The sequence below is a fragment of the Falco punctatus genome (assembly GCF_963210335.1).
Source record: "Falco punctatus genome assembly, chromosome: 4".
NCBI classification, from domain to species: Eukaryota; Metazoa; Chordata; class Aves; order Falconiformes; family Falconidae; genus Falco; species Falco punctatus.
In genome coordinates this window covers 44,108,309-44,121,975 of record NC_137583.1, presented here as the reverse complement: position 1 = coordinate 44,121,975, position 13,667 = coordinate 44,108,309, and the positions used below count along the sequence as shown (strand labels likewise).

Genomic DNA, 13,667 nt, shown 5'->3' with positions numbered 1-13,667 from the left:
TCCTTGAAATTCTGAATTCTTTTTTTTGCTACCCCCTTTTTCAGTCCGAGTCCCTCTGATGAAAGGTGGGCATCGTTACACCCAGCACACTATCTATGACATCTGACCTGATCACACAAGCATTTGTAGACACTGACAACTGCTAATATCTCACCTGTATTCCTAACATATTGTGGAGGAGTCAGTAGCGAGTTGTCCTCTTTACCATGTATCTAATAGAAAAAGCTCAGGCTCAAATCCTGGAACACAGATTCCTCTGAAAAGCAGTAAAAATCTCAGGGTGTTTTGCTAAGGTCGTCTCACCTAGATGGTCACAGTTTGCGACTTTTGTTGATTTGTTCTCTGCTGAGTTCTGTCCCTTCTAGTGTTAGCTACGCTGCCCTCATCTGACCACAAGCAGCGATCTTGTCAGAGCTGTATATGCTTTTGCTATAACCTGGACAGTAAGATCTCCTTGAAAAGATTCTGTTGTATTTCTTTTCATTGTAGTATTACCAAAGTTTGAGTTGCTGATTGATCCCCCTCGCTACATTCGTGACCTTTCACTCTGTGAAAAAGGAACTGTCCATGCCAGGTAGGAACATGTCCCGGATAAAGTTTCATTGTTATGGACTGTAGTACAGCCACAGGATGGTGCAGTCACTGGAGCCTGAATCTTCTGCAGACTTTTTGGATGCTTTCTGGTCCTTGTCAGAAGTTTTCCTATGTAAGAACCTTCATAAAACGTGTTGACAATAACAAGCTGGAAAACATTCTGTGGTATTTCTTTCTGTTTTCTAGATGTGCAGGTCACATGGTACTAGCCTTGATATAGTCAGGAAAATGCAAAACAGCTGGAAGTTATTCATTATCTTCTTTTCATTGCAGATATACATTTGGAAAACCAGTGACAGGAAAGTTAATTGTCAATATGACTATAAATGGTGTAGGGTACTACAGGCATGAAGTGGGACACCCTGTCCTCAAGACCACCCAGGTGAGGGAGACCACGGAGTCAGCTGCAAAAAATTACCTGATCTGTACTCTTTGACATTAGTACCAGAGCTCTATTTAATGTTACTGATGGCATATCAGAAAATAAATGAATGAATGCAATAATTGGATCCAGTGTAATAAAGATATTACGTATATTTACATTGTGTGTTTATGATTTGGGGGGGGTGAGAATTTGTTGGCATAGTATTGATCTGGTTTTAGAGCATATAGTGGTGAGGGAGAACATGAGAATGAGGGACTGTGACAGAGCTAGTGGATGGATAAGGGAGGAAAATGAAACTTGCTTGCTTTCTTCCTTGCTTCACCCACTCTCCAATTCATTCACTCCACATCCTTTAAAAATACTGCTGCAAACTCACTATAGCAAGTGCCTACACTTTAGATTTGGCTTCTAGACCCTTTTTGAGTGTGAATGCAAACTTATGTTTCTGTTCCCCAACACACTTTTTAGATTGATGGCTCTGCTGTTTTCAATGTGTGTGTGAAAGACATGATGCCAGCTGATGTTCCAGAACATTTTCGAGGCACAGTCAATATCTGGGCCACGGTGATCAGCTCTGATGGAAGCAAGCAGGTTACATTTGATGACTCAACACCTGTTCAGAAACAGCTGATTGATATCAAGTACTCCAAGGATACCAGAAAACATTTCAAACCTGGACTGCCTTACAAAGGAAAGGTAAGATTAAAAGTAGAGACACTGTCATGTGGCTGATAAAAGGTTATACTGACTTCATCCCAGGATGTTATACCATGTTCTGGTGTATTTTTCCCACCTGCTGTTTCTGTCCTTGACTGGAATTGCCTATAATGTAAAAACTGTTGTTCTGTAAATGAAACACTGTGTAGGTAGAAGTCACTTACCCTGATGGAAGTCCAGCTAACAAAGTCACTATCCGAATTAAAGCTGAACTCACACCAAAGGACAACGTTTATACAAGTGAACTGGTATCAAGAAATGGCCTGGTGGAGTTTGAAATCCCCTCCATCCCTACAGCTGCCCAATATGTCTGGCTGGAGGTGGGTCAAAGCTCTTTATAGGATTAGTGGGCTTTAACATAACTAATCTTATCAAACCTGCACTTTATAAATCAGTGCTACAAACAGGAAATCGGTGCCTTTTAGCTTCAACTTCTTGATTTAACTGCAGCAAACACTTGCTTTGTTCCTTGCTGCCAATAGAACTGGTGTTGATAACCATCATGAAAAGATGCTTCTTGGAATACAGCTTAACATACAGTAGTAAGGGTCTAGGATTTGGAGAGTACTGTTGCTATGTAAAGATGACAAGAGATGAAGAGCTGGAAAGTATAAAATGGGAGATGGGGATACAATGTAAGAAGAGAGTACATCAGGCTTTCTATGTATGCGTAACATTCAGATGTAACTTTTGTTAAGACCAAAGTGACTGCGATTGATGGGAAACCATCTGGGGATCAGTATCTGCCAAACTACTTGTCCATCAGTAGCTGGTACTCGCCCAGCAAGTGTCACATCCAGCTCCAGGCACCAGATAAACCTTTCCAGGTATGTAGTCTTCATATTCCATCGTGGCAAAAACTGCATTTCTTGGCTTAAAGTACTTTGTTCTAATTAAATATTTCTAGCCATTTCTGTTTCTGGGATCCTGGACTGTTATTGTTTCCACTACAAAGTCTGAAGTAGCTGCATTTCAGCCACCAAATAAATAATTGTTCAATGTGGGCTGCACTTGGCTCTAAACAAAAAATACCTTTGATGCTTTGCACAGCACCTCATTCTCCTTTGTGCTGTGCAGACAGGGGAGAGAGGGTGAATACAGGTGCTGGCAACATCCAAGTTTTTCATATTTGAATATATGTTCTGTGCATCTCGGTAACATTCACATATGAATTGCTCAGTGAAAATTACATGCTTTAGTTCAAGTCAACAAATGTTGAAAGATTGGAAGTGATATTAGTAGGAATAGCTCAATTACTGAAGGTCCAGATTAGGTCTGTGTAGTCTCATTAGAACTTCCAGTTTAAATCTCAGCTGGATCTATTTATTCTTCCAGTTATCGAACTATGACCATAGTTATCTTGTCATCTTTTGTAGTTTTTGTAGGTGCCTCTCTAGAAATGTAGTCCTTCCAAATAATTGTTGTTGTGGCCTCTCTCCTGAAGGAAAGATCTGATTTAACCATGATTCCTGTTGCATATTGTTTTACTGTGGGTTGTTTAGGGTTTGTTCTCTTCCCAAGAAGATATGCTGAGGGTCTGCATATTGCTTTGCAGAAAAAAAACCCGTGGGTTTTGGCAATATACACACTTAGATTTCCATTGTGAGCAGATCCGTCAGGTTGGTTTCAGACTCTTGGTATCCAAATAAGAGCAATTTTTTTTAATCATTGCATTTCATGGAAGTTTAATGGCTAATTAATCTTCTACAAGTTTCCTGAGGTATGGAAAGGGGATTATACACTGCTAATCTGGACACATCGTTCTTATTATAACTTGATTAGAACTAATTCTTCTGTGGGAAAGCTAGGAGCTGGATGACCAGCTGATGGTAGGAACTGTTTCCCTGCTTTGCCAGCTCTTACTGGGTGTTCCAATTAGCTACATTCATTTTTTTAATTAATTATTTCATCATTTTCACTGGGGAATTCTTAATACTTCAAATATTTAATGTCACGAGGCACTTCGTGGCCTCTATGGCATTCTTACTGTATTTAACCATTATCAGCTCCTTGTATTCAAGTCCTTGCCATTTCAGTTTGTACCATATATACTTTCTGGAAAGATGACACTGTAAGTGGAGGTTTTCTGAAATATTTCATTAGGATTTAATATTGCTGTTCAGCCTTAACAGTCTTAGTTGGGCAGTGCTATGCTTTAAAATGGCAGGAGGGTCAGGAGTGGAAGTTGCTGAAGAAACCATAGTTAACACAAGTGTTAGCTGCTCCTCGTATCCCAGAAGCAAGAAGTTTGTGTTCCTAGGAAAGTCATCTCCTTCGTGGAGGGCTTATTACTTAGCCAGACATGACCCAGTCCTAATCCCGTGACTGCGCACTGATGTCTGTGCTGTTGGGATTGGCGGTATTTGGGGGGTTTGTCTCAGGGTATTCAGTACTTGGTGAGTACCTCTGGCTGTAGGACTTCAGTGCACAAAAAGTGCAGGAAGTCAGTGTGTTGCTCTGAAGCCTATTGCAGTCATCAAATGAGTTTACCCAGAAAAAAGAAGCTCTCTTCTCATTTATTTATGTGTTTGACAGCTCCTTGAGTGCTAGACTTGCAAATTAATATCAAGACTTGTGTAATTTGGAAGTATTTTTCCTCAGATCTATTTCCAGTAATTTCATGCCACGCTTGGTTATGTTTGAATTAGTATTTGCCATATGAAAGTAATCACCATGTATAATCTCAGTTCAACTGCAAAGACTATCAAATGCACATCTCTTCCCACCCCCAACCCATCTCTTTCTTTTTTGGGCTGGACTGCTGAAGAGGTGTCTAAAATTCAACCAATTCTGACAGCTGCTCCATGCCAAAAGGCTTAACTTTCAGGATTCCAGAGATTCCTTTATTGTTTCATTAATGCATGCAACCCCCCAGCCCATTCTCCTGTTAGATCTGCAGGGAGTGAAGAGCTGAGCACAGACCCCTATTTATTGTGAAAAAAGTTCATGAAAACAGTGCTAATGTAATATACATTTCTTAACAGCGGGGTCATGTCTCGTGTGGACTGAAACCCAAATAGATTTCTGTGCTTTATAAATTAAAGCATGCATTGTAACAGACCAGATCTTTTGCTTTTCTGTCTCTGGGTGCAGGTAGGAGAGGAGGCATGGATTGCAGTGAAGTCCACATGTCCTTGCAACTTCACTCTACATTATGAAGTGGCATCACGAGGCAACATTGTCCTTTCAGGACTGCAGCCCAGTAACATCACCCAGCAGAGGAGCAAAAGAGCCACCTTTCCCTTTGAGAAGAACATTGATATCGCACACTTCCCAGGAACAGGTAGCTAGCATCAGAAATGCAAACTCACCCCTGTTTTCAGGGAAAAACAAACTTTCTGCAAACCTAAGTATCCTCTTTTTTTGAATTTGGTGGTCCTTAAAGGGCACAGAATCATTTTGTGCAAGAAAAATACCGATCCATTGCACACATAGTCATAGGAACAAGGTAAGTTTCTCCAAGAGGGGTAATTCTTGCAGAGTTTTCTCTAGTCTTTCTGTAGCTTCTCTGTTAAAACCCCTCTAGTTTAATATGCTTGGCTTGGGATCAGCTGAGTAGCACGGAAGTGTATGATGGGGCTGGGGCAATGTACTAAGCTGGTTGAGCTTAAAACTAGGAAGAGAACATAGATGGAGTGGTAGCAGCAATCAGGCTAAAGGAGAAGATCGTTCAGTTAGCATGGGAAGCGAAATGAAGTGTGGCCTCCTAGTTTGTACAAGGAATAACAGAAAGATACAAATCTGGTGAATTCAGGGAACTGGGGATAAAGAATGGTGTGCATGGGAAGATGCATACAACAGTCTGTCTATCCTAGCAACATGTGCAATAGCAGCCAGTTTCAGATAATTTGGTAAAAAGTAAAAGAAACTTTCCTAGATGTGCCCACCCAGCTTCTGGTAACCAGTGGTTTAAGAATTTGTAATGACTTTCTTCACTGAAGGTTGGTTCTGAGCTGTTGTATTTAAAGATTGCTCAGAGGCACACTGGTTGCTCCATCATTGGACGTGTTAAAGGCCAGGGCCTGGACTGGGCTTTGAGCAACCTGATCTAGTGAAAGATGTCCTTGCCCAAGGCAGGGGGCTTGGAACTAGATGATTCTTAAAGGTCCCTTCTAAGCCAAACTGTTCTATGATTCTATTTAACTGCTGCTGGTGAAATGATGCATAATCCTTTTTCAAACCCATTAATACTTTTTCTCTCTGCAGTGTTCTGCAGCAATGGATACTTTTCTTGTTTATTTTAAATGGCTTGATAACTTAATTGTGTATTTCCTTGGGTTTATGGCAGGCAAAACACTGGGTAGTCAATCTCTACCCACCTTCTCCATATTGCTCATTATGTTATGGGTGCTAATTGTCTATCAGCTTTCACAAAGAAAAGAAAAAGGGAAAAGATTCTGAGTTCAAGAAGAGTTTGTGAAGGATGCAAGTCCTGGATGTAAAGTTCTGCGCCTTGCAGCATTTGAATAGGGAGGAAGAGAGTGATTTTGATAAATGAAACTGTCCCTTTTACGATTTATTTTTTAGCACCTACCAGTACCCCTGCAGCAGAGGTTGAAGTCTGCATGACATTCCTCCGTTTCTCAGTAGTTCACAACATGGCTCCCTTGGGCCGTCTTCTGGTGTATTATGTCAGGGAGAATGGAGAAGGGGTCACAGACAGCCTGCAGTTCACTGTGAAGTCCTCCTTTGAAAATCAGGTATTGGCAATGTAGCTAGTGGAGAGGAAGGGGTGGTGTCTTGTTATCTTTGTAGTTCTGTCTGCTGATTTTGAGTCAAGATAATGGGATTTAATGTTAAATTCTTAGGTTTCTGTGGCTCTCTCGGCAAATGAAACAAGACCTGGTGATGTTGTGAACATCAAGGTCAGAGCTGCAAAATCAAGCTGTGTCTGCATTGCCACTGTGGATAAGAGTGTCTACCTGCTGAAGACAGGTTTTCAGCTGACAGCCAGTCAGGTAAAAGGAAGCTTAAGGCACTGATGTCTTTCTGTTAGTACCACTAAATGCACTTTACCTTTAGTTAGTAGCCTTTATACCGAAGGACAGCAGTCTCTTCTCTTTCCCTGCAGGTGTTTCAGGAGCTTGCAGAGTACGATGTATCTGATGCTTTTGGAGCTCCAAAGGAAGAAGGGCACTTCTGGTGGCCAGGCATGTCCTCACGTAGACGCCGTAGATCTTCTGTGTTTCCCTGGCACTGGGACATCACCAAGGATGCTCGCTTCGCGTTTACAGTAGGAAGAATTAGCCTCACTTCTCTGTGGAGTGTCTTTTTTACTTTTATGTTTGCAGGATAATTTTCAGCTCTGTAGGCCTTGGTGGTTTTTTTTTTTTTCATATCGGAGCTGTTTCTGCTGGGGGGTAGGCTGAAAAGTGATTTCTGAGAACAGAGAGTACAGCTGCAGCAAAAATCTTGGAGAAATGTGTTTTGATTTTGGCCAATCTTGATGAGAGGGCCAGACATCCTGTTGGGTGAAGTAATTCATGCTGATGCTCTGGAGAATTAGACAAGGGACCAGAAGATTCTTCCAGTCATGGGTGAGCTTGCAGATCCCTTCTGCAGTTACTTTGACAGGGAAGGAAGGTGGGATGTGAGTCTTTCCTTATAGCCTTTTCACTTTTAGACTGTTCTCTGGAAATCCTTTAAACTTCTTTCCTGCCCTAGTTCAGAAAGCTTCTGTGGCCATCTGTGTTGAAAGATCAGTAATGTTTCCTTTTTATCCTTTGTCTGGTTATTACTTAAATGCCATATATTTAGGCAGTTGTGTTTGGTTGGTGTCTTTCAATAGTTAAACTTGTCAGATTTTAAAAATCTTATTTCCTTTGATCTGTGCCATGTATTTGCATCAGCATTCAGGCTGAGCACTTAAAACAAGTTAGGTTGGTTGGGGTTTTTTAATGTACTCACGCACTAATGCATTTCTTCACTGCTTTGGATACTAACAATGAAGTCCTTTAAGCTAAAACCAGTTCAGTCATCTCTAAGTTTTAAAAGACATATGCTACTATGTTTCCATTAGCTTCTTGCTTTCCTTTTGATTAAAATGATTTTTACCTGATCTATTTGAAAAGTTCTGTTCATTAGCCTCTTTCTTCCCTTCCTACAGTTGCACAGTAGAGTCCATCCAACCTTGCAGACTCTGCTGACATCCTACCTCTTTGCCTTCCATGCTGCTGCAGCATGTAATCTCTGTTCCCTGGCTATGTGAAACTGTAAGGACATGCCACATGGAAGGCCATGCTATGCATGTTACATGTTTTGTATTCTTTACATAGGCTTTTACTACTTGCTGCTCTTAAAGCCTAGAGAGCCAGTGTCACAGGTCTGATGTTTTATGTTCTTTCCATTTTTAATCCACCTACCTGCTAATAATAATGAGCCTTGATTCCTTCAGATCCTCTGTCTCTTCATTCTTTGTCCTTTTTAGCTAAATTGTTCTGTGTTGTCTTAAATCCCATAGGCTTCCACATACTCCCCCAATGCCTCAATTAAATCCTCATTACTATCCACTGCTGCAGGAGTTGCTGCTGCTTCTCTCCCTGTGATCTCTTGGGGTTTTGTTCTGAAGGTTTTTTCCTCTTACCAAGAGGTGTAAACTCTTGGGAAAAGATACATATGTTAATAGCTGGTATGTATGCATTGCTGTGTACATGATTATTAATAATTGGATGTGTATGTGAAAAGAACAAAGCTCATACTCCCTTTGGTGTTTGGGAACTACTGTCTCTTATGAATAAGTGCATTTAGGGGACAGAGCTGGCAGACAGCTTTTTTATGAATTCTGTATTTTTACTGTGAAGCTATGTGGACAGTTTCCATTTTGCTTGGCATTCCTGGTAGTGCAGGATTGGTGATGTCTGATGTGAGAGCTGCCTGCTAACTGCAGCAGAACACACTGGAAACTTTTAGGAAGGGTAAAAAGCTGTAATGTAATTTTCTAGGGGAAAAATATGTGTAATAATTTTTCACCTGTAGCTGCCTGGCAGTTACACACACCCAGTAACGTTAGATATTGGTTTAAATACTTTTTCCAAGCAAATAAGAGCTTTCAAATAAAACCTCTGCGTATAAAGTGCCTATTTTCACATTAGCAGTCATTTTTAGATAAAGTTTTAAAAAATCCTCAAGTTTCAATTGCAGTTTACCCCATAAATGTTGGAATAAGGTTGGGGAATTCTATTCAGAAAAGTTTTTATTGGTATATGTTTAATTTTTAAAAAAAATTTTTCCCCTTGCTTTTGTTTTGTGGTCTTCATTTCTATTGTCTAGGAAACCGGCTTGGTTGTAATGACTGATATAGTGAGCTTAAACCACAGACAGAATGGAGGCATGTACACAGATGAGGCTGTTCCAGCTTTTCAGCCACATACTGGGACGTTGGTGGCTACAATGCATTCTAAAATAACACCAAGGTAACATTTTTATTGTAATGCATATTGTCTATGTTACTCTTAGCTATTCTTTTTCTGTATTCTACTTCCATGCTGTATTCTACTGATTTCTACTTCCATGCTGCCAGGAATCTGTTTGGTTTAGACAAGGTGGTGGTGGGGAAACTCTTCCATTTTCTTGACAGACCTAACAAAAATTATAACTGACACTGCTTTGTTAAATTGAAATTAGTCCTGGAAAAATGCAAAGTAACATTCTTCAAGATGATCATTTGAATCTTTTTGCATATCTTGGTTTTTGGTCGATTAGTTGTTGCTTCTCAATATTTGCAAGCTAGCCCTTGTTTTGCAGAGTTGCTCATTGCTCATTATTTTGACCATTCAGCTGGTGGTCAAAATAAATAAAATGACAGACAGCATGAGGAAAAAGTCATGTAGTGCTGTGACTAATGCTGCAACTGAGGATGTGCCTTCCCTTTGTATTCTGAACCACCTGGTGGCCTCTCTTAGCAAAGTTTTGGAGGTTAGTTAAGAAAAAGATAATGAAGCGTGCCAGCTGTAGAAAAATGGACTAAATTATGAAAATATTAGAGATAAGGCAATTCAAAGAGAAGAAACTGAGGGGAATATAAAGTAGTGATTGTAGTAACTACTATTAGCAAGGCCACATCATGATATCATGGGAAGTCACGTGCTCTATATGCTTCCTTTGATTTTGCTTGGTGTAAGAATGTAGATTGTAAAACTTAGTTTTCTGAGATTATATATGCTAGTTTTTAAGGTTATCTTGTTTACCCTATTTTTTTCTATGTCTCCAGACTGTTTGATGTGTGTGTGCACAATGGGATCATTTGGAAAGACTGTAATTTGTGTTATGAATGATACACCAGTTCACTTTCCAATGATTCTGTACTAGCTAGAGTTTTGATGGGTCATGTGAGCTGCATTCAAGTGACAACACTGACTTACTAGTTGCTGTTAAAACCATCTTGTTAAAATAATTAATTGTCAAGGATCTATTTCTTGTTGCAGCAGAGCAGAGAAGAGAAAAAGAACCTTCTTTCCTGAAACGTGGATTTGGCGCTGCTTCAATGTCAGGTATTGACAGGGTATTTCCTTAATATGTCAGGTATTGACAGGGAATTTCCTTAATTTTGTCTAGAGGGTTATATACTCTTCAGCTACAGGAAACAAAGCTCTTTAAAACCTGCTGGAGTTACAGTGGCATTCTCTGGTATTTTTTGGTGTTGTTGCTTTTGTTTATTACTGCTTTAATCAATACACTTTCTTTGTAACATTTAATCTGCTCTTGAAGTGTATTCAATTACTGCAGGTTGAACCTTTTGGTTGTGACTACATTGCAACCCATGTATAATTCACCATGGTGTCACAAGCAGAAGAGAATCTTCAGGGAAGAAAAGGAGCAATGGTTTGGTTCAACACATGTCTAGCTTTTACTCATTTATGGAAAGGGTGTTATTGAAGAGCAGGTGAGGATATAGGTTTGCAGTGATAAGCTGTTGTGAGGAAATACTCATTACATAAGCTTGCCTCACAGTAAATGCAAGTCAGACTGCTCTTGCAATAAAAAGGGACTGTAAGATATGAAGTGATGTTGCATTTCTAGCTCTGTGCTAAAATTGTCATATGAACCAGAATTCTGTGCACACATAAGACAGTGAAGGGTAATGGGAAGTCTTGCTAGCGTTCACAGTTAAGAGGCAAGACCAGCCCCTCTGAAGTTCCAGTTTACCTTTATGGAGGGGGATGAGTTGGGTCTGGGTTTGTGTTTGGACCCTAGGGTAACCCAGAAAGGTCAGCTTCAGTGAGCGCTACTGTTTTTTGTCCTTTTCACCCCTATTCTAGTATCAATTGCTCTGTATGCTGTAGGGGAAAGTGATCCCAGAGTAATATGTGTGAGTAGCTGGAGGCAGAATAGCTGCATCTGTAAATCCTCTTATAGCCTAACCATGCACTGGTGAGTATTCTATATTGATTGCTTTTTAAATTGCACAGAGCCCTTCTTTCTCTTTCATCTGAATCAAAAGCATCTCCCCCAAACCTTAATTTACTGCCTAATAAATCATGGATTCCCCCAGGTACAACTGGAACTAAAAAAAAAAATGAACAAACAGATAACTAATCTCTCCCAGAAACGGCACATCTAGGATAATTTGAAGGAATTCAAATACAAATAAAAAATAAAAGGCTTCTGCAGGTCTGCAAGTAAACTTCATTCTCAGTAAATGATTATAAATTAAATTTGACAGGAACTTGCAGCAAGTGTATTCAAATCTGTTCAATTGAGCATGAAATATGCTTTGTAGAAATATACAAAGAATTCCAGAAGTGCCTGTTTGGGCCTCAGCGAGCTGGGGCAGTTAATTATAAGTGGGAGAGTGTGGAATAAAAAGTTGCAGATTGCATTTTCTCCACTTCATTTCATTAGAAACAACCGAGTTGAGCATTCCTTGATTTCCACTCTCTTGAACAGGAAGAATTAATTTTTTTTCCCTACCATTTATAATTATAATATACAATCCCCCCCAAAAGAAACAAAAGCCTAATGTCAACTTCCCAAACCAATTCTAAAAATTCCTAGAGCCTGGCTGGAGGGTCTAATGGCTGGAAATGTGTGTGTACTTTGGGCCCCTGCCCAGAAGTGTAAGTGCCCTCATGTGTGAAAATAATGTTAATGCTGGTTATGGGCTGAAATCCCAGTGGAAAGAACATCAGCTGCAACAAATTGTCTGGTTAAGCAGACTGGAATACTGCCAGTTCTGGAGCTAGGACACCCTTCTGCTCACTCTTCAGGGCTGAAGTTTATTGCAGGTACTGGCTGCCTAACTCAAGTTTAGGATGAAAACCTAAATATTAAGAAACTAGTGTGCTTAAAAGAAGTTTAAATAACTTGGTGCTGTCAAGCTGAGTGCATTTCCCAGGCTCTCCACTCTGTAGTTGGAGCTGGGGAACTGCATTCGTTGGCCAGAGGGCTTGGCAACTGACGGACCCTAGCATGCCTATTCAAAGGCATAGTGATCTCTAGTTATTTATCAAACTCTTTGGTTTAATCCTTTTCCTACTGTAATATACACACAGACTAGTACATGATATGCTGCCTAGTTACTACAACAGCTTGGGCTCATTGAAAATTACAAACAGTTGATTTAGATAATGAAAGTAAAGATACTTCATTGGTGCCTAAGATGTGAATAACCATCAGTTGAAAAGCAGTGAAAGTGCAGTTCTTCAGTTTGTCCTGGATGTGAATCAGGCGGTGTTGGTGTTGAAAGACAGTGTGTTTGCTGTAGACTTACAGAGCTTATACTGAGGATCTTGCTTTCTAGAGTTCCATGCCAACTAAGATGCACATTGCTCTCAAAAGATTACGGAGCTAGCAGCGTGTGTATCAAGCTCTGGGGAATAAATAAGAACTTGAGAGAAAACAACCTTAGGGTGTACTCATAACTGCACCAATCATCCTGCCAATTGAGCCATGAAATAGCTTTTGTTCTTGCTTTAGAGGAAATATTTTCTGTTCCGGGCAAGGCCAAAGCTTCTTTGCAGGAGGGAAATAGCAAAGTCTGCAGAACAAAATTGAATTTCTATTATTACAAAGCGTGGAAGAGGACACCAGTTTTATGATATCCTGTTGTGGTATGCACAGTAAAGCTAAATACTCAGAATAGAAAATTGATTTTTAATAATTAGTTTCAATCCTTATTGGAAGAAAATGATGGTTTTGGAAATCTTTTGAGTCAGGCATTCCAAAAACCAACGAACCAAAATGTTTCTGAATCAAAATACACTCCCCTGGACAAGCAGTTGCTGAACTTGGTGTCTGGAAAATTTCTCCTATGTCCTTATGTTCAAGCAGAGTCTGTGATGTGGCAATGTATACAAGGACAATGGGTTCCAACAGAAATTACTTTTATTTCACTAGCTGTTAAATAAATTATTGCTGAACTGTTTTTATCCATGTCCTCAGTCTAGGATTCTTTTCTTTTCTTTTTTCATTTTTTTACATTTCACCTCTAAGAAAAGTTACTCTATAATAAGGCTGCAAATGCCTGTAAAGCTTTTAATCCAGTAAGAATTTGTATGTTAGAGTATGTTTTGTGGAAGCAACTATTTGCTGTTTGGCTGCTTATAAATGTCCATAGCTCTCAAAAAAAACACTGAGCCTTTTATAAACTGTTGTTCAAAGCAGACACTGATGCAATGTTGTAAGTTTGGGTCTGGAGGGAGTTCCCCAAAATGTTTGGCTCTCTGTGCTTTAGCTTCATTCAGAAGCATTTCATTAATCTGATCAAACTGAGTTATTCTCTATCCTCTTTGGTAGCAACATATCAGGAGAAGCGGAGCTGCATGTGGAAGTGCCAGACTCCATCACTACCTGGATAACTGAAGCTGTGGGTCTGTCTGAAGAGAAGGGGTTGGGCATTGCCAGTCAAACAGAACTAAAGACATTTAAACCTTTCTTCATTGATTTCACTTTGCCATACCATGTCATCCGGGGAGAACAGACCAAAATCCCATTGACTGTCTACAATTACTTAGCTGTCTGCGTAGAGGTAACA

The 13,667-nt window shown here is 39.9% G+C and overlaps 1 protein-coding gene across 3 annotated transcripts in view; it reads left to right on the top strand.

Moving 5' to 3' along the window:
• CPAMD8 (C3 and PZP like alpha-2-macroglobulin domain containing 8) overlaps positions 1 to 13,667 on the top strand; it is a 62,991-nt gene that overhangs the window by 18,015 nt on the left and 31,309 nt on the right. For 2 of the 3 annotated variants that reach the window (XM_080386801.1, XM_080386802.1), the window contains 12 exons: positions 490 to 574; positions 868 to 976; positions 1,448 to 1,675; positions 1,846 to 2,016; positions 2,395 to 2,523; positions 4,790 to 4,979; positions 6,224 to 6,396; positions 6,505 to 6,654; positions 6,768 to 6,929; positions 8,966 to 9,108; positions 10,120 to 10,185; positions 13,430 to 13,661. In XM_080386801.1, coding sequence (XP_080242927.1) covers positions 490 to 574; positions 868 to 976; positions 1,448 to 1,675; positions 1,846 to 2,016; positions 2,395 to 2,523; positions 4,790 to 4,979; positions 6,224 to 6,396; positions 6,505 to 6,654; positions 6,768 to 6,929; positions 8,966 to 9,108; positions 10,120 to 10,185; positions 13,430 to 13,661 — 1,838 coding nt within the window. The remainder of the gene's footprint in view (positions 1 to 489; positions 575 to 867; positions 977 to 1,447; positions 1,676 to 1,845; positions 2,017 to 2,394; positions 2,524 to 4,789; positions 4,980 to 6,223; positions 6,397 to 6,504; positions 6,655 to 6,767; positions 6,930 to 8,965; positions 9,109 to 10,119; positions 10,186 to 13,429; positions 13,662 to 13,667) is intronic. The other variant, XM_080386803.1, reaches the window with a different exon arrangement.